At 41.4% G+C, this 19447-nt stretch overlaps 1 protein-coding gene across 2 annotated transcripts in view; it reads left to right on the top strand.

Moving 5' to 3' along the window:
* DUSP8 (dual specificity phosphatase 8) overlaps nt 1–19447 on the top strand; it is a 118617-nt gene that overhangs the window by 19475 nt on the left and 79695 nt on the right. Inside the window, exons 1-2 of one of the 2 annotated variants that reach the window (XM_042446424.1) lie at nt 5681–5781; nt 7977–8382. In XM_042446424.1, coding sequence (XP_042302358.1) covers nt 8152–8382 — 231 coding nt within the window. In that variant the 5' untranslated portion in view covers nt 5681–5781; nt 7977–8151. Of the gene's footprint in view, nt 1–5680; nt 5782–7976; nt 8383–19447 lie in introns of those variants that run through there. The other variant, XM_042446423.1, reaches the window with a different exon arrangement.

Genomic DNA, 19447 nt, shown 5'->3' with positions numbered 1-19447 from the left:
TGCTTTGCACATAAAAAATACAGGTTCAGCCCCTGACATCTCCAGTTAAAAGGATCAGGTTACAGGTGATGGGAAAGACCTTTGGCTGAAACCACAGAGAGTCATTGGTACTTAGATCAGATGGGATAAATGGGCTCGATGGAGAAATAGTCTGAAACAATATAAAGCAAACTTCATGTGCATATGTTTCTGTGAACTTCAGTTGATAGCTTCCTAAACTGTATCCTTTTTTTTAAAAAAATGCTGTAGGCTGCCTTCAGCTTGCATAAGGAGAATGGTGGGATATAAATTAAAAAATAAATAAACAAATCTGAAATAGGGTTTTAACTCTCATGAATATATGAGATCAAACATAGGTATCGCCTTGTGTGTGTGTGGCTTTTAAAAAGCAATTTGGAATAGAAAAGTATAGGTGAGGAGTGGGTTCTTCAACCATATCCATTTACCAGTGCCAAGTTTCCAATTTCCCCTCACTACCACTTTTTAGGGAATTTCCAGGACTCGGATTAGACCTTTCTGCTATCCTGTCTAGTTGCAACCTGATACGAGAGAATCAAGATAAGTGAAGGAACATATCCTCCCTGTTCCTGTTTGTTCCTGTCCGCTTAAACGAGTATTACTATATAATATTTTTACCTACCCAGACTGGTGTCAAATGAAGACGATTGAGATTCTTTTGCCTTTGATGATCTTTCTCTTCATTCACAAGATAAACTGGGATGTGCTGTGTCTGCTTTGATATCTGAAAACAGGTGTTCCTCTGTACCAAATTGGTTAGTAACATGGGGTGAACACAAATGACCAGAAGAAACAATAATAGGAAATTGTGTGAATAATTAGGAAGTGGGTCATTTGTATTATCCTGCCAAATGGTGAGAATTTTACCATATTTCTTCCTCCAGTTTGAAAGGGCTCTTCTCAGCACTTGGGCAGGGGGAGAAATACAGGGGTTGCTCCAACATTATTCTACATGCAGTAAAGTCAGGAGTGGCTTCTGTCAAGAGAGAGATCACATATGGATTTGGTGACTTATAGCAAATGCTTTTGATAGCAGCCATGTAGCTTCAGATATGTGATAATTAGTTTTCACCTTCCAACTGATACATTCAGAGTGTTTAATGCTGCCTTGGCATGGCTTTGTCTGCCATATCACCCCCTCTCTCAGTTCACCATGGCAGCTCCATGTTGTCCTTAGACATCCTGTAGCTGCCGTAATAGCTACGCTAAGCTGTCCCAAGCTTGTCCTGGTGGTGGCATGACATCTTCTCCTTTATTTCCATTCAGGTTAACCCCTGTGCTCATCTCCTCATTACAGTCATTCAAGAGAGAGGTGGAATTAAAGGATTACGATAATGTTCTTCAGGAGCACTCAAGCAGATTAAGATGGCTTTGATAAACTGATAAAAAAGGGACATAGCTTTGTTCCTGAAACCTAGTGTAGGCCCCATGTTAACCTTTCCCCTCCTTTAAGAGTTAATAGCTTGCTGAGGTAATGATATGGCATGCCCCAGTCCTTAATGTTATCACATGCTCATAATTTACCCAGGGCCCTTTCATGCTACACAGTTGTAGCACTATGATTCCACTTTAACTGACTTAATTCCATCCTATGAAATCTTACACTTTGCAATTTAGGGAAGAGTGCTTAGGCCCCATATAGACTGCCAAAATAAAGCTGCTTCGGGTCATTTTGGAGGTATGCTGTTTAAATGTTGCATGCATCCTAAAAGTCTGGAAGCTGCGCCAAAGCTGTGTTTCAGTCCTTAGGACTAAATCATGGCTTTGGCATGGCTTCCAGACTCTTAGGAAACATGCACCATTTAAACAGCAAACCTTCAAAGTGACCCGAAGCAGCTTTATTTTGGCCTGTCTGTATGGGGCCCTAGAATTCTCAACTGAAGAGCTCTAGTGCCTCCCAAAGCTACAAAAAACAGGATTTCATAGGATATAGCCATGGCAGTTAGTGGAATCACCTAGTGCTGTAACTGTGTAATTTGAGTTGTGGTCAGGTCACATTTGTCACCTCCCAGGGTTCCTCAGAGTACACTAGGAAGACTGATTTGTGTGAACTGATGTCTGCTTGTTTATACCTATATGTACCTGATCATGAACCATACCCTCCCACTGTGGTGTATCTTATGCCACAGTTTTTGCAGTGTTGTGTGATATATCCAGATATATGTTACATATTGATCCAGCAATTGATACAAAGAGATGCTATCATATGAACCCAGCAACATTTCCAAGAGTATGAAAAAGATCCCCTTCAGAACTGAATCGTAGAAAAGATCCTGCTTCCTTTTTGACCCACCCTTAGAGAACAACCATGTGAGAGAGATAATTAATATTTTTTATTACAAAGGATGGGAAACAGCAGATTCTTTGAGATAACTAAGCATGTTAGGGAGAACTATTAATTTTAAATACTGTTGTTCCCAAGTCATGTCAGATGCTTTTGCCCTGCTGGTTTCCAAGGAGGTTTGATGAGGTTATTTTGAAGGTTTGAGCTAAAGGGAAGAGGGAAAATGTCAAATTCTTCCCTTGTGATCATGCTATTATAAAATAAAGGGGGGGTTTTGTTTTTGTTTTTTAAAACTCTTCTGAGTAAGTAATATTCTTGCCCTGTCCTGCAACTGAGGAGGAAACAAAATGAAATGTTTCAGCCTGGGACTTTCCTCATTGTCCTTAACTTTGACTGCATAATTCGTGACCCAGCACACTGAAGGAAGTTCACTGGTAGCTTTATAGGTGCATGACAGCCTTCCCTTCTCAGCAGCCAGGAGTAACAGCAAGTATACTGAATTTCTGGTGGACCATAACAAATAGGACGTGGGCCATAACTGCTTGAACTAAGTCAGTAATTTTGAGTAAACAGCTAGATTTTACATTGATAAAAATGGATGTGTGTGTGCATTATTTGTTTCTCAGTCTCAGCTATCCTTAGGTTAACTGAAATATTTTCAATATCTGATAGAACTCAGGTAAGTTTTTTTTCTACCCCCATCCCAATTTCTCTCTTAAAACTAGTTCGAAGGAGATCCTATGGCTTTAATAGACATCTTTCCTTTTCTTCCCATTTGCTTGCTGCCTAGTATGATGAGGAGTTGGGAGAAAGGTAGATATTGCAATAAGAATTCAAAAGCTTGCATGGTATTTTGCGACTGCCAAATTGGCCTAACTAAAAGTGTTATGCAAAAGCGGTCTTTGGCATTTTTCTTCTGAATAATTTCACTGTTATGGCTTTTGGTCTGGGGAGCAAGTTATTCTTTTATCCTTTTTGGCACACACATGTGTGGGGGGATACTCTTGCCTTTTGCAAACCACAGTTTCCACTGTTCTCGGTTTCACTACTTTGGTGTCTTTTAGTGTTTTGGTTTACCCAGGGGTGGGGTTCCATTATGCTGGGGTGGTCAACCCTAGAGACTCTGTGGATGATAGTTTTCCATTTCCTCTGCCCAAATTGCCAGCTCCTTTTTTGGGGGGAGGGGAGAGAGGGAAGCTGTTTCACATCCCTACAAAAAGCCTGGTGCCACCAATAGCTTTAAAATGGAGAAACACTTAAAATCTTCCAGAGGAGTGATTCTCTAGTGGGGGAATTTTTGAGGGGGTGAATGGGGACCTGTGACAGGGGCAGGGAGGCTTGAGAATCTGTGTGTAGTTTGTTCTTTCAGAAAATGTTGTCCAAACCTGGCATTTAGCAAATAGGCACAAATGTGCATATGATAAAGAACACTTTGGTAAATAAAAGCCCTTCTATAGAAAACCCCATCATAGGGTTTCCATAAGTCAGACTTAAAGGTGCACAACACACACAAGACAGAAATCCTTTTTCAGTAATGGAGATGTGGAGTACAGATGAAGTGGTGCACAGATAGCCTGTTGTTACCTTTCAGTAGGATTCTTCACATATCAATATTGTTCATTTTGTCATTACTGTTAACACACACAGGCCTCCTGAAAACAACTTTTTTTTTTTTGCGTGGGATACAAGGTTTGTTTTGTTTGTTTTTTAAATCTCACTAAACCCCCTTAAACTGTGTTTTGAAAAGCCTGAATGCCCCCCACCATAATCTTGAGAATGAGAGGACTGCACATCCTCTTAGCTTGATATTTCATCTCTCAGCTGGCTGCTTCTGTTTGATCAGTCCTTCATCTCAATCTCAGAGTTCATTCTTCTCCCTTTGTCTGTGCTATCACTGTCTCTTTACTGGGGCTCCTGGTCTCTCTGTTTCAATTAATAGTTCTGACTGGAATTTGAAGAAATGAAGAGAAACATGCTGCTAGTCGTCCCCCGCCAGTGGAAAAAGAGATGGGTTGGAGTAGGTGAGGAATGGAGGCAGGAGGGGAAAACCAATTAATTTGCATCCTTTCTGATTACTTTCAGTTCTGTTGCTCAGGTACAGCAGGGGATCCTTAGCAAGGCAGAATGCACATAATGAAGTGTGTCATAACGGTAGCAGGCGCCTACTTCTTTCCCTCATAGACCACCCTTAATTAGGGCTCTTTTCGGTTTTAAAAGCCTGCCCTGAAGTGCAAAAAAAAAAAAAAAAAAGGACTCTAATACTGGAGCACAAAAAAGAGAGACCACACTGAGTAGGCTTCTGATGGTGCAGAGGGGTTGGCAAGCCAACTGCCAAAGGAGCTGCTGCTATAATTGGCAGCTTTCTTCAGATGTACAAATAAATAAATAATGCACGTCAAAGAGGTGAAGGAATGGGCAGAGAATGGATTAGAAGACATGATGGCGGCTTCTAGTATGGCTTTCATGGTGGCTTCTTCATTTCCCCCCCTTTCCCCCTCCTCTTGATTATCTAAGAATTACTGCTTTTCCTCCAATGCTGGAGAATCAAGAGGTATGCACAGATCTTGATACTCAGCATCTACAGTCAGTAGATAATTGGGAAACTGCAACATAATGCAGTCCATGTCTTCTGAGAAGTAAGTTCCATTGAGTTTGCTGGGAAGTTAACTCCAAGGTGGGAGTGTGTATTCATTTACCTTTGAATAAGTCTCATTGAATGCCTTAGGATTTACCTCTGAGCAGGATTTGGCTGTTAAGATTAGTTAGTAGCCATGCTAATCCCACAGAGGAAGTAGATGTATATCTTTATCTGAACCAGACCTTAGAAAGGAGTTCAAATATTAAGAGCTAGTGGTGAGTTTTCAAGTTTGTATAGATTAGTATTTAGCAGCTGGAAGAAAAAGGTGTCATTACATTCTCAGATTGAGAACAGGAAATGGGAACATTTTTAAAACTAAGAAGTAGGAAGGTTCAAAGTGGAGCTATCCATGCTGACTGAATTGTAAATTAGGCTTACTGGAATTGCATAATTTGTCCCCTCCACAATGTATCAGAAGTTTTGAACAGTATTTGAAGGATGTGGGAGAGTTGTTGCATGTAATGTTAGCAGAAAACTGTTCCCCCCCCCTTTCCCTTCAAATTCAACATTGCAACGCATATACTTTTCATGATGTTTTTCATAATAACAAGCTATTTCAAGTAAACTTTTCAAGAGGTCAACTAGAGCTTGCCAGGTTTCAGCTATGAGGATGAACTCATGTATTAATTTCTTTACAGACAATTCTCACCGAGGTGGAAAATTCCTATATTCCTTCATTTTTATAATGTAAAAAGAGCCAATTGGCCTGGTTAAGGTGTCAGCAAGTCATGCATAACTGGTGTGCATCTGTACAGCACTTTTTGACACAACTTAATTTCACCCATTGCATGAACAGAAGAAATAAGAATGCAAACTATGTTTAGTCATCACTTTGTATAGTGTAAGTGTGATTTATACTATGATTTCATATCAGCTTCCAATCTTGGCTTGTTTATAACCCATTAACCATTGGTTCCAATTTGTATGTTATAAGAAAGTATGATTAAGTCCATTCGTGTGGTTTGTTCTGCCACTTGCACCAAAGGAGCAAAGTAGTTAACAAAGGGCTATGTGGGAGTGTGACGTGCTCATACAGATCCTTGCTTAATAAACGTAGGTTTGATTACCTGAACACAGCATGTAGGAAAACAAGAACACAAATGTGGATGTGTAAAACTGAAGAATGCTTATTACCTTCCATGTGTTTTTAATGTCACAATGGAATCATTTTCATGTATGTATGATATTAGTGATTTCCCAAGTTTTAACCTCAGTGGAGTTGACATGTTTACTGAGGAATCACTGTATGTTGGAAAAGATTCTGAGATGCAGTAGAAATCATATACTGTACCAATCAATCCATTTGATTCTCATTCTTACCTGTGTGAGCTGGGCATTTGATCCTGAATACAGGGGCTTGGCAGACGGGCATTGTTAAATAGAATGTAATAGAATGTAGGAATATATTCATATATAGAAACATGATATGTATTGTATATATTAAGAATATTAATAAATAAAACAAGTAAAAAAATTTTAAAAAAGGAAGGGGCGGCAAGACACTGCCTATTTCTGCCCCAGATTGTTGCCATGGCAACCGCACACTATAGCAACAGTCTCTTGGGAGCAAAAAGAAGCTGCTAAAAGAAGCTTCCTGGAAGGGGTGCCATCCATGATGATGCCCCTTCCGTGGAGCTCCATTTGGGCCCTCCAACACCTATGTGTCATCATGGCATGCCCTGGGTGGATGGGTGCACGTCAACATGGTGCACGGGCAGCAAAGATAGGGTGCTTGTGGACGCCCAGCCCTATCTAGGCCTACCTTCGTCCCCAGGCCAGCACAAAATGTGGGCCTGTTTGAGACCATACTCTCCTGCAGCTTCATATTATAACAGGGATAATGCATGGCCTGCAGAGGGAATGGATAATTGAAACTGGGTGCTGATGGGTAACTTTCTGTAGGTAAGACAGGCACCACTCCCATGTATTTCCAAGAATGAGTGGGGGGTTGGGATGGAAGTGGATGGAAGTCCACGCCAAGATTTGAGAAACAGGAATTTGTGATGTTAAACCAGGCATGTTTAACAAGTATTTGCGATGTTAAACAGTAACTGTTTAAAAGGTTAATTGCCTCTCCTGGAAGCTTCCTGAAGAGGTGCGTGTGTGTAGGAAAAGGGCTAGTGGACGAGTCTAAATGGATCAAGGACTACAAAAAGAGCTGGAAGGAGGGGGTTCATGTGTCCCCAAGGCCACAGTTTTATATCCTCTGCCCTTCTGGGATTTTTGCCCATAGTTACTGATTTTCTTGGGCAGCTTCTGATAAATATAGAGGAACTCTGAGCTCCCTTGAACTCAAGTCTTTTTTTAAAATCTCCCTGCTTCATAATATAGGCCTGTTACAGACTGCCAAAATAAAGCTGCTTCGGGTCTCTTTGGAGGTATGCTATTTAAATGATGCATGGGTCCTAAGAGTCCGGAGGTCACGCCAAAGCCACACTCCATTCCTAAGCAATGGAGTGCAGTTTTGGTGCAGCTTCCGGATTCTTAGGGTGCATGCATCATTTAAACAGCATACCTCCAAAGAGACCCGAAGCAGCTTTATTTTGGCAGTCTGTAACAGGCCATAGTGTAGAGAACAACAAAGTAGCTTGTGATGTGTTGTTGTGGTTATATGAAATAGAAATAATCAGTGAAGCTGAGCATCATGATCAAAACTATACAATTTTTTGGTCTTTAGTATCAGAATCCTTGTTTGGATGACTGACCCATTAAGCTAGAAACTGAAGCAAATTGGTCCTCCAGATATTGTTGGAATATAGTTCCCATCATTTTCACCATTCATTGGGCTGGCAGGGCTGTAGTAATTGCAGATTAACAATTGCTGGAGGTCTATAAATTGCAGTTCCCACTTTGCTGGAGGACCATGAAGCCATTCCATGCACTCTGGTGCCTTCTTTCAAACTTTGTGTTTGTAACTTTACTAGACCTGAATTAGAACAGAGTAAATCAGGACTAGTTTGAATTTGCAGAATCTGACTACTTTTCCCTCCTTTCTTTCCCTTTCCTTTTTCTCTCTGTCTCTATGCTTCCCAACAGGTTTGGCACAATGACTTCCCATAAAGGGCCTTAGCAGCGTGGCAAAATTTGGCTGTTTTCAAGCTGCCTCCCCCCCTTCCCCCATTCCCTTCACCTCTGGGAGATCTCACCTGGTTTCCCCTACCCCTGGCATTCCCTCCCTTCTCCCACAGGCTGCGGAAGGGACGAGTCTACCATGGCTGGGGACAGACTTCCATGCAAAGTGATGGATCCCAAGAAGCTTGCTGGCCTCTTGAGGAGTGGGGCCGAAGGCATGTTGGTCATTGACAGTCGCTCCTTTGTGGAGTACAACTCCTGGCATGTCATCAGCTCTGTCAACATCTGCTGCTCCAAGTTGGTCAAGAGGAGGCTTCAACAAGACAAAGTATCCATCACAGAGCTCATCCAGCCAGCCTCCAATATAAAGGTACAAAAGGTCCCTTGGTAACCCTCCAAACCCTGTTGTAACTCAGTTTTCCTCCCTGTTAAATATTCCTATCTATTAACTACCAGCCCATAAGGATGGTCAATACCTGGGGAGTCTGGTGGCCAACAGCAGAAACAAAGTCAGAACACCATTATCCTAAACTGTTCCTTCTATAGACTGCTTTTCTTTCCTAAATACAGCTGCTGTGGTTGCAAGGGGAGACCCACACAAAGCAAGGCCCACGAGAGGGTGACTTCTTCTTCCATTCCTTTCTGTCTTTTTATCTGCTGATTTTCCACACATACACCCATGCTTTCCCCATTATTGGGGAAAACATGTCAGTAAGATGAGTGGAAGGCTTTTGATACTGTTTTCTTCCTGAGCCTGTTACCGATTGTGGCTGTAGGAGTTGTGCAGTGTATAAGTAACAGCCCCAAGGAGAATCCTGGAATTAGACATTGGGGCCCGTTACAGACCATCCAAAAGGGGCGGTCTCGGGCCGCTGCCAGTTGCAGCGTGGAGGAGTCGCAGCAGCCAAACCGCGCAACTCCTCTGCGCTGCAAAGAAGGAGCACGAAAATCACGCTCCTTCCGGCAACCCGGAAGAGATGCCGCAAGTGCCAAAGCGCGCACTCGTGGCGTCACTTCCAGGCCATGACGTGCGGACGCAGAGCGTCCATTACGTCAAAATGACGGTGGCTGTGTGGAACGGCCGCCGCCATTTGTTACAGACTCAGTCCGTAACAGGGTAAGGGGCATCTGGAAGAGACGCCCCTTTTTCAAAATGGGACGTCCTTATGGCGGTCTGTAACCCGCCTAAATGTCTAATTTTGTCTGCAGAACAAAACATGGATTCATTGGAGGGGAACCAAGTAGAGCTAATGTGAGCTGTGTAGCATTCAATATGATTTAGGGCTACAGTGAATATTCACCTGCTGGGCAGGGGAAGAGGGAAAGAAAAGGACTGTTTTTTAAATTCCCAAATGATTCACCCAAAGACTCAGGCGGGTTACAGACCGCCGAGAAGCGGCGGTCTGGCTCCGCCTCTGCTTGGAGCGTCCGGGAACCACAGCCTTTAAACGGCACGGCTCCCAGACGCTGCAGAGAAGGAGCGCGGAAATCACGCTCCTTCTCAGGCCCCGGAAGAGGCGCCGCGAGTGCCAAAGGGCGCACTCGCGACGTCACTTCTGGGGCGCGACGTGTGGATGCAGAGCGTCCGCTACGTCAATATGGCAGTGGCCACGTGGAACGGCTGCCGCCATTTTGTGCACACGGAGCGCGTACTAGGATTAGGGGGTGCGGAAGCACCGCCCCTTCCTAACCCTAGTATGCGCTCGTCACGTACTATATGGCGGTTTGTAACCCGCCTCAGATTGTGTACAATTTCTTCTTTTCTTTTCATTTCTTTTCTTTCTTTTTGCTGTCCAAATTTCACCTCTTCTCTCTGTTACTTTAACTTCATAGTTGCTGATTTAGTTAGTTTCCTTGAAGTTCCCATACAAGCTGGGTTTATGTAAGTGGATCATGAGGCTATTTCACCAGTCATATTGGGTGTGTGAGAACATCACTGAGGTCAAATAAACCCAATCAGACCAAGACCAGTGCTTCCTCAGAATATTTTTTTATCTCTTTCAGAGACACTGACCCTATCAATAAATGGGGGCTTATCACTGCTGTCCCCCAAACCAAAAAGAAAAAAGGAAAGAAAAAAAAAGGAAAACACCCTTGCTTTTATTTTTGCATGTTTTATCATTCATTTAATCAACAACCACTTATTAAATTTGGAAACCAATTAGTCACTAGTTAAATTTTTATAAGAAACAAAAAAGAATTACTTTCCTTATTAAACAACCTTTAATAAGAAAAGCCTTGTTTCACTAAAATTACATTTATTAAAATTATCTGAAGATGACAACAGGTAATTATATAGTGACAATCCAGTGGACATTTTATACTTAGATTTATTAATATGGTTCTTGATATTTCTTCCCACAATTTTCACAAATCCTCTCTCAGAGACTAATCCTGCTTTCCATATAATAATCTACATATAAATACTCCCTTGCTATTTGAAAACCATTCTGTTTCTCCATATTGTGTTCTGGCCGTGGCTTCTTGTCCAAAATACAGATTATGCCATCAGGACAATTAGATGTTGAGGCACACCCATTTCTTTTAGAGTAATCCATAGTTTTTCATGATCAAGCAAAGACTTCACTACAATCTATGAAGCACAAGCTGATTTTCTTTTGAAATTCTTTGGTGTGCTTCGTTAACTGATATATATATATAATATGATCTCTAATGTCTCTTCCTTTTCTAAACCTGAATTGGATATCTGATGTTTCTTACTTTGTATATGGTAAAAGTCTTCATTGTAAAATCTTGACCATGAAGTCGAAGGCTTTCACAGCCAGCATCCATAGTTTTTTTGTGGGATGGGGGGGGGGGCTATGAGGTTATGTTCTGGAAGAGTTTATTCCTGACGTTTTGCAGCAGATGTGGCTGGCATCTTCAGAGAATCTAAAGTAGAGCCTGTTGAAGGGCTGTTTAGCAGACTACCCACAAGCAGTCAAGAAGTTGCCATAAAACAGGCTGAACCTCATAATGGAAAGCTTTTAATTAACATTGAAGGGGACCTTGGTTAAAGCTTGAATTCTGGACAAACATAAGAGAAATTTGGATCAGAAAGATTTGGAGATGCACTTTGTAAAACAGTATTGTTCTGTCATTAATGCTGGATCATTTTGAATTTTTCTTCTGGCCAATTGCAAAAAGAAAAGAAATAAAAAAGTGTTTCTGTAGCATTAAAATACTGTAGTGTAGAGGAGCCTTAATATGTTTGTATGCAGGCATTGTTTCCAATCATTCATTCTCCCTAGTTCTGTGCTTCTCTGAACTCATTGCCTGATGCATAATCTGTCCTCAAGAGCCATGGGTTACCAGGGATAATCCTTTGAAGTAGGATTTGTGTCAATGAAAATAATTGCGTGCAGAGCAAATTGTGTGCTTCGGAAGGGAGAAGCAGAGATGTACTACCGAAGACCCACCATTCTTGATCCTTCCGGTGTACAGAGAGCAGTGAGTGACAGAAGTGGCTTAACCGTGTGTCCTTTTGATGTGAGGAGTGGATCTAGTTGCCAGCATCAAAACAGAAGAGCTTGACTACTGAAACATATTCCCTTCTTTCTATCTTTCTGGAAAGTGAAAGTGATGTTATCTGATTTATTTTAATTTATTGATCAATTGATACCGATTTATTTTGTCAAACCTCCTTTCCAGAGACTATCAGCCTCTACTCATAGTCTCTTTAACATTTACCACTTTCCCTCTTCTGTTCTGTAGTGGCTAGAACATGGCTCTTTCCTTCATCTTGGATGTAAAAGACTTCTGCTCTTAAGACAATTCTTTTGCAGAACCTCCAGTTCAGGCTACCTCAGATGCAACTGAGCATAACCAAACGATGCTCCCTGCCCTTTCCATCTGGACAGCGATTTACAGCTGACAGTACATGAGAGCAGGCACATTTCTTGTAGAATGGTTTCCAACTCTGAGTTCCCAAATGTTGTGTAACTCCACTAGTCTCGAGCAGCATGGTTAGTGATGAGAGATTCTAGGAGTTGTAGTCCAGGTTGCCATTTGTCCTTTTAGGGACTAAAATATGTCTCAACTGGCTAGGCCAGTTGAAGGAGTAAACCCTGGATTTCTCCTTCATTATAATCTGGTGGGTAGGTTAAAATGTGGCAGTGGCAATGAACCAGAAAGCTATGCAAGAAGAATGGCACCCATCTCACCTTTCAGGCTCTGGTTGCTATTTCACAGACATAGCATTGCCACCTTATTCTTCTATTCCCTTCCCCAACAGGCCCGGAAGATAGGAAAGGAAAGAAGGTGAGCAGAAATGGCCTTGTGTTGTGTGATGATTGTGTCAGTGGCTTGAACCTAGGGCTAGGCAGCATGGTGGAAATTCACTTCCAAACACCTCTACAGGGTAAAGGGAGTCCCTTTACTCTCTGGGGCTGCTTGGAAGCTCTATTCACACCAGATAGAGGCAAGGGGGAGAAGAAAAAAGAGTTCTTAGCTTGGTACTGGTACTGAGGTTGAAACATAATGGTGGGAAAAGTGCAATGATTAATCAGAATGCAAATTAATAATATGCATAATTATAATAATTTGCATAGTATGCAAATTAGATGCCCAGATATGAGCATATGAAGACCCATAATTTGGGAATCACTACAGTGGAGGACCAGTATAAACTAAAGTGAGCTGCACAGCTGAACTTTGGTATCTGGAAACTAAATAATTCCCAGACTCTGGAAACACAGGTAGCTCCATTTGGCCTTGTCATGTAGGACAATCAGGCTGGGCCAGCAGTCTTTATTCATACTGTGGCCACAGGAGAAATGGGACAAAAGGAGAATGAAGGAGATATGAATACATATAGTTGTGATTCAAGAATGGAATTCCAAGTTATATTGCCTTCCACTTCTCCAAGGAAGTATGTATGCACACTAGCCTGGACATACAACCTTGCACTGAATAGGATTTTTTCAAAGGTGCATGTGCATTGGACTGGTGCCTATAATTGCCTGCTGCTTTGTAACAGTCAGGCTCCTTTTGCTTTAACTGCAGAAATTAAACAAATGAAGCTCTTTCTGCTCACATTACCCTTATGCCAGGAAAAGCTTCACCTGTTAAAGATCTGAATATCAGACACAAGAACAAGGCCAGTCAAGAAGTCTTTTGTCAAGTATGCCTTATTCTTTTTGATAAATAAGGGTTTAAATCTGCCTTCTAAGCTTGCTAATAGTGGTAAGAAAAGACCAAGAAACCAATCTTCAGGCACACAAGAGCAAGGGCAATAAGAAATTCTGTCAAGTATGCCTTCTTTTTTATAAATAAGGGTTTAAATCTGCTTCCTGAGCTTGCCAACTGTGCTTAGAGAAGACGAAGAAACCAGTTCTTCATCTCCTGATGCATGGACCATGTCTTCACAGTGGCTGCTGGCTGTCCTTTCTTCAGATGGGCCCAGGTAGTCTTTCTTAAGCTCAGTAGCTCTCCTTCCACAATAGATCCTTCCTCCAGCCCTCAGCAGCTGGATTGCTTTTTTTTAGCATTTGCTTTTGCCTCTCCCCCTCCACCCCAGTTTTTATTATTTTGTAGCAAAGGAGGGTAATTCAAGCGATTAATCAAATGCTAGGCCCAGCTGGAGCCATCTGTGGAGTCCTTGTCTCCTCCTCCCTTTGCTTGTATGTGCAGGGCTTATTGCAATTGGCTACCAGTGACATCACCCCTGCCTGAATGAAGTAAGTGTGTGTGTGTAGAGTGGGGACTGTGACGGGGGGGGGGGGGAATAATTCCTTGCTGTACTGATGCTTCAGGCAGGGGCTATAGAGAATGGCTCCCAAATGGCTATTTTTAAGCCACTGTTCACACTGGAGAATGGAGCATAATACTCTGTTGTTGTCATTCTTCAGATTCTTAGACAAATCTGCTTTTAGGTGTCTTGGGGGGATATCACCCCTGGAGTGGCTACAGCGCATTTAAATTCTGGGAGATTTTGGTGGTTAGGATAACTGGTAAATGTTTCTTGAAAAAGGAAAGAAATGGATATCCTGATGGTAACTGTTTGGAAATTAGGAAATGGATGTAAAGCCACTCCTAGATAGGGCAGGCTTGACATCATCTATAGAGCTCTATGGACAATATTTTATTATTCTTTGTGGATGCCATACAAGCATAGGATTTCGGGACTGAATGTGCACTCTGGCAATTGTAGCACTGAAATTTAGTTTTTAGCTGAAACAAAGAAGAGAACAGTTTCTCACTGTCTTTGCTGCAAAGAGAGGCTTGAAAATGTATTTCTGGAAATCTCAGAGGCTAGAGGAGGATTTTTCACTGTTCATCAGATAGCAGACTTTCAGTGCCCCCCCCCCCGCTCTTGACTAAAAGAACAGAATTAGTGTGTGATATAAGACAATGTGTGCACATTTGCTTCATTTGTATATTTCATGCAGATTGCAGAACTCATCTGTTGGGATGCCAGATTTGGGGTTATTTCTATGCAGAATTTTGAAAGACATGTAGAATTGCAGTGATGGGAAATCCATCTCTCTAAATTTGCGGTTTGACAATTTTAGAATGTCTCTAGAAGCAGTCTTTGTCCTTTCTCAGAAAAGAAGGCATTCACAAGGGATTGTACTTGTCCTCCTCCCTAGGGTGGAGCTAGGTGTCCTCTCTTGCAGAAGGTCTTTGTTCTATTTGAAGGTCTGACTGTCCTTGAAACAGTCCTCTACTTGAAGGGCTACTCAACCAGAGTAAGAGCCAGTGTGGTGTAGTGGTCACATAACAACAACAAAGCTGTCTCAATAGCAGCACCTAGACCATTGATTCCCAAAGTGGGCAGCACCCCCCAGACAGAAAAATCCAGGGGAGCAGTGAGGAAGAAACGGAACAGCAGGGGGGTGGTGAAGGAAAGGGGGCAGGGTGGGGGCTGCAGTAAAGTCATAAAAGTCAGTCAAAGGAGCCCTGGTGGTGCAGGGGTTAAATGCCTGTACTCTAGCCACTCACTCCAAACCACAAGGTTGTGAGTTCAATACCAGCCAGGGCCTCAGAGTCGATTCAGCCCGGCATTCTTCTAAGGTCGCTAAAATTAGTACCCAGCTTGTTGGGGGCACATTGTAAACCACTTAGGGAGTGCCTAAGTGCACTAATAAGCAGTATAGAAATATACCTGCTATTGCTATTGTTGGGACTTGGCTGTAGGTTGGACCATGTGGCCTTTATAACCCTCTACACACACATTGACTATTCCTATCTCCACACTAGAGAAGAAGGATTGGGAGTCCTTCCTCACCAGCAGCAACAACCGAGCAGCTGGCTGAGCAGCAACCAAGAGACATCTTGCCTGCCTTTGCTGGAGGGTGCCATGTAAAAGGGGCTTCTTGGTTGTTGGTCAGCCAGCTGCTCAGTTGCTGCTCCCAGGGTGACCAGGTGCAAAGGGAGCAATGACTGAGATAGGATGTTTTGAATTTGCAGTAGAACAGTAGACCTTATCTCAAGAAATACCCATGGGGGGGCACGCTAGGGTCATCACCCAAGAGGAAAGGGGGCGGTAGCTGGAAAAGTCTTGGAGACCACTAAGCTAGACTGTGGCCTGTTACAGACTGCCAGAATAAAGCTGCTTCGGGTCTCTTTGGAGGTATGCTGTTTAAATGATGCATGCATCCTAAGAATCTGGAAGCTGCACCAAAGTTGCACTCCAGTGCTTAGGAATGGAGTGTGACTTTGGCATGACCTCCGGACTCTTAGGACCCATGCATCATTTAAATAGCATACCTCCAAAGAGACCCAAAGCAGCTTTATTTTGGCAGTCTGTAACAGGCCATAGAAACACCCTCCCCAAAACATCTGATTTCTTCTCTCTCTTGAGTTACAAGAAGGCTGGAATACTTTTTAATTGGTGTATGCTTTTAATCGGTTTTAATATCCTTCTGCTGTGGATTTTTCCAGTTTTGGATTGAATTTTTAAAACTGAACCAATTGTTCTGTGTCCTTCTCATGCTGCTGGTTTAATTACTGAATTGATGTATTTGCTTTATCTCATTATTTTTATTGTATTTTTTGTGTTTTGAATCCAAAAGCCATCTTAAGGGTTCTTTCGAGGGCTGAAGACAGGGTAGGCATATTTTATAATAGTGATACTGCACAAGGAGATAAATTTGTTCTCTAGCTATTCTCTCTCTGTCCACATATACACTTTTTATTACCCAGGCTGACAGTTTTCAATGTTTCTATGGTAGTTTATTATGTGGAAGTTAAGAGCCAAATTAGAACACACATCATTTGTCCAGTAAGTAATTTGTACCACTGAAAATTTGACTAGCTCTAAATATGACTAGATTGGGATATCCAGTGATGTTTGAGAGCTGATTAGGATTTCAAGGCAGAGAAAGGATTAAAGCCATGCTTTTTCTCACATTAAAGCCCAATCCCAATCGGTGCTTCTTATTTCTTTAAAGTCATTCAGACAGTTGCTGTTTGAGTGAATTAATTAATTAATTAACCAATCAATCAATTTTATATGCTGCCTTTCTCCTAAATTGGACCCGTCACCTCACCAAAGATGCTTATCAACAATTTTAAAAATACAATTAAAAGCATAACATTAATATAACAAGTTAAAATACAAAATCATTAAAAAATGCCAAACTAAAAATGTAACTTATATAACTTGATTGACAGCTCATCAAGTTTGGCCCTAAATCTTTTCATAAGAACATCCTTGAAATGTCCTTGACAAATCATATTCTTTGAGTAAAAGATTTAAAAATTCAATTGAGTTGAAAAGTCTTGAATTTTTGTAAAGGGGGAAAAAATCCCATTTTTGTTTCTTCCTTTTTTGCATTATGGCTTCAAAATCTTGAGGTTCTGACTTCAGGTAACAGTTGACAGATAACAAAATCCAAAGATGAAAGCCTGAGAAAAAATGTCCAGTACTGCTAAATGTACTTGAGGAAATTTTCAAGATAACTTTCATAGGAGCAAAATATTTGAAAAAACCCCATTGATTCACTCAAAAACTTGCACAAGACTTTTGTTAGGTCATCTCATGTTAATCTTCAGAAGATCTCAGTACAAATATCCACATGTTCAGTGATGTTGTCACGCTAATGTTCTATATTCCCATTGTTTTAGTGTTAACCTGCTTTGAAGAACTTGAGAGTGTAGGACATGTTGTCAGAAATCAGTACAATTTTTTCCCATTGCAACTGAGTTTGTTTGTTCTAACTGAAGAGATGAACTCATTCTGGCTTCCACGTCCACTTGTTTTGCAAGGTAATTTGGCTGAGAACTAAAAGTGTTAGGAACAAGTCTTTGAATTATATTACATACTGCAGTTGGAATTGCAAAGAGACAGCAAATAGCTATTTTGTTACACTGCCTGGGTGCAGAAGCCATTGCTGTTTTTTTCTGAGGGAAATCGACAAGATGTGGCAGAAGTTCGTGAATTTTTAAAAACACATTGCATGCCTCATAAAGATAGGTCAGAAAAGTGATGTTTCTAGATTATTTGCTGAGACCAGGAGATACTACTGGGCAATTTATTTCTGAACTTATATTGAATGCTGAATTTGGTATTGCTGTTCATGATACAATGAGAGATAGGATTGTGTTCAGTGAGAAGGAGGAAGTCTAATTTACACAGAGCTCCTAGCCCATTAAAGACTCTTCAGGTATATTGAAAGAAGATCAGCCTTTAAGAGATAATACATCACAGTTTCCTCTTTTGATAGATACACATATTTTCAATGAAATTCTATAGCTAGAATAAATTATGCAAATCTAGCAAACTTGCAAGTTCTTCAAAATTTTACATGATCCCCCCCCCCCCCCGCTTCAGTCATGGCTAGACTAACAGTATTATGAATCTTTTCTAAAGCTATGGAAGATACTGATCATCACCACATCTGTAAATTGATCATGCAATGTAAAAGCTGTTCTTTCTGACATGCCTGCTAAATTGATAGGTCTACATTCTGTGGATTTATATCTATGTATTACTGCTTCAGCAAAATATATCACTGAGAACCCTTACTCTTGTGCTGTACTGGGTGTATTGGTTTCAAGAAAAGATATTCAAAGTAAGTATATTTTAGGGTAAAAGTTTTAAACACGATACCAGCAGTTCCTTGCTCTCTGTTTGAAGATGTGGGATGCATAGGAACGTGTGCATAGCATTTTGTTGTTGCTGTCTGTTTTTGTTGCCAAGTTCCGAACAGAAATGAATGGTTTAAGACAGAGCATTAGGAGAATTTCTTGTGAGATTTTGGGTGCTAGTTAATGAGCTCCTTTGGGGAGGAAGGCAGTTTCAGAAAAGCAGAGGTAGAGACTTGTTTATCACATTCCTCCAAGATAGTTTTCATCTATATATGTTACTTTCATAATGGGCCTCTGTGGTTAGTTAGCCTGAAAGAGGCATGACTGGCCATGCCAACCAGTGAAGTTTATTCCTCACATAGGGTTTCGAGCCAAGGTTTCCTAAGTCCACATCAATCATTTGTATCTGTTATGCCTCACCAGCTGTCTGGCAGTTGTGAACAACAGATGCATCTCCAAGCCCTCTTGTAGGAGCAAGATTATCAGAGCCTTGCTTAGAGTCAATGTCTACAATAACTTTAAATGTGCCAGAAATGGAAAATGTGCAACTCCTTCCCTTTCCTATCCTCATACCACGGGTAGGGTTATAGCGCCAGCACTTGTGAAGGCTAGGCAAGTGTCATATCTTCATATGCCCTCACACAAAGTTAGGAAGTGACAACTGGAATGATACTTCAGCATGGTTAGTTTGCTATGGTGTAAACATGGATCAGCATATACTCTCTTTCCACCTTGGTCATAGCAGCCATTTGGAAGCAGAGATACACCCCCCTGCCTTTCCCACAAGGTTGCCATCTGAAAAACAAACAGGTTTGTTTTTCTGATAGAAGTTCAATCATGCTGTAATGTTGGCAGGATAGGAAGTGATGGGAAATGCCTGTCCCTTTTTTCAAAGCTCTCACAAGCTGGGGAGCAGGCTAGTAAAGGGATGTAGTAGAGTGTGCAGCACCTCTAGCCAATATATAATGAAGGGGGTCTGTATGTAAGTTCTCCATATAATTGCATGTAAAATGATTTTTCAAAAGAGCAAAGGTCAATATCACAGCTATTCACTCCTTAAAAAAAACAACAAAATAATGTCTCAAAGTAACTGAAGTCCAGTAGCAAAAACTGCTTAATTTTGCAACCTGGGTAAAGTGTTTAAGCATACCAAATTTGCATACTGTTTGTTTTGCATAATACTATTTTGTTTCTTCTAGTCATGGGAATAGACAACAAGCAATGAAGGGCAATTAAGGCTGTCTTCTGACTGCTGGCAATCCCATGTCACTAAATCTCTGGCTCCTATAATTTTACTGTTTCAACCCATACACTCTGAAGCTTAACCATATACCTGTTGGGTCTGCAAACTTTCTTTCTTTCTTTCTTTCTTTCTTTCTTTCTTTCTTTCTTTCTTTCTTTCT

Source organism: Sceloporus undulatus, chromosome 1 (genome assembly GCF_019175285.1).
Source record: "Sceloporus undulatus isolate JIND9_A2432 ecotype Alabama chromosome 1, SceUnd_v1.1, whole genome shotgun sequence".
Lineage (NCBI taxonomy): Eukaryota > Metazoa > Chordata > Lepidosauria > Squamata > Phrynosomatidae > Sceloporus > Sceloporus undulatus.
Note: the sequence above shows the minus strand (reverse complement) of the source record. Positions and strands in the feature narration are given on the sequence as shown.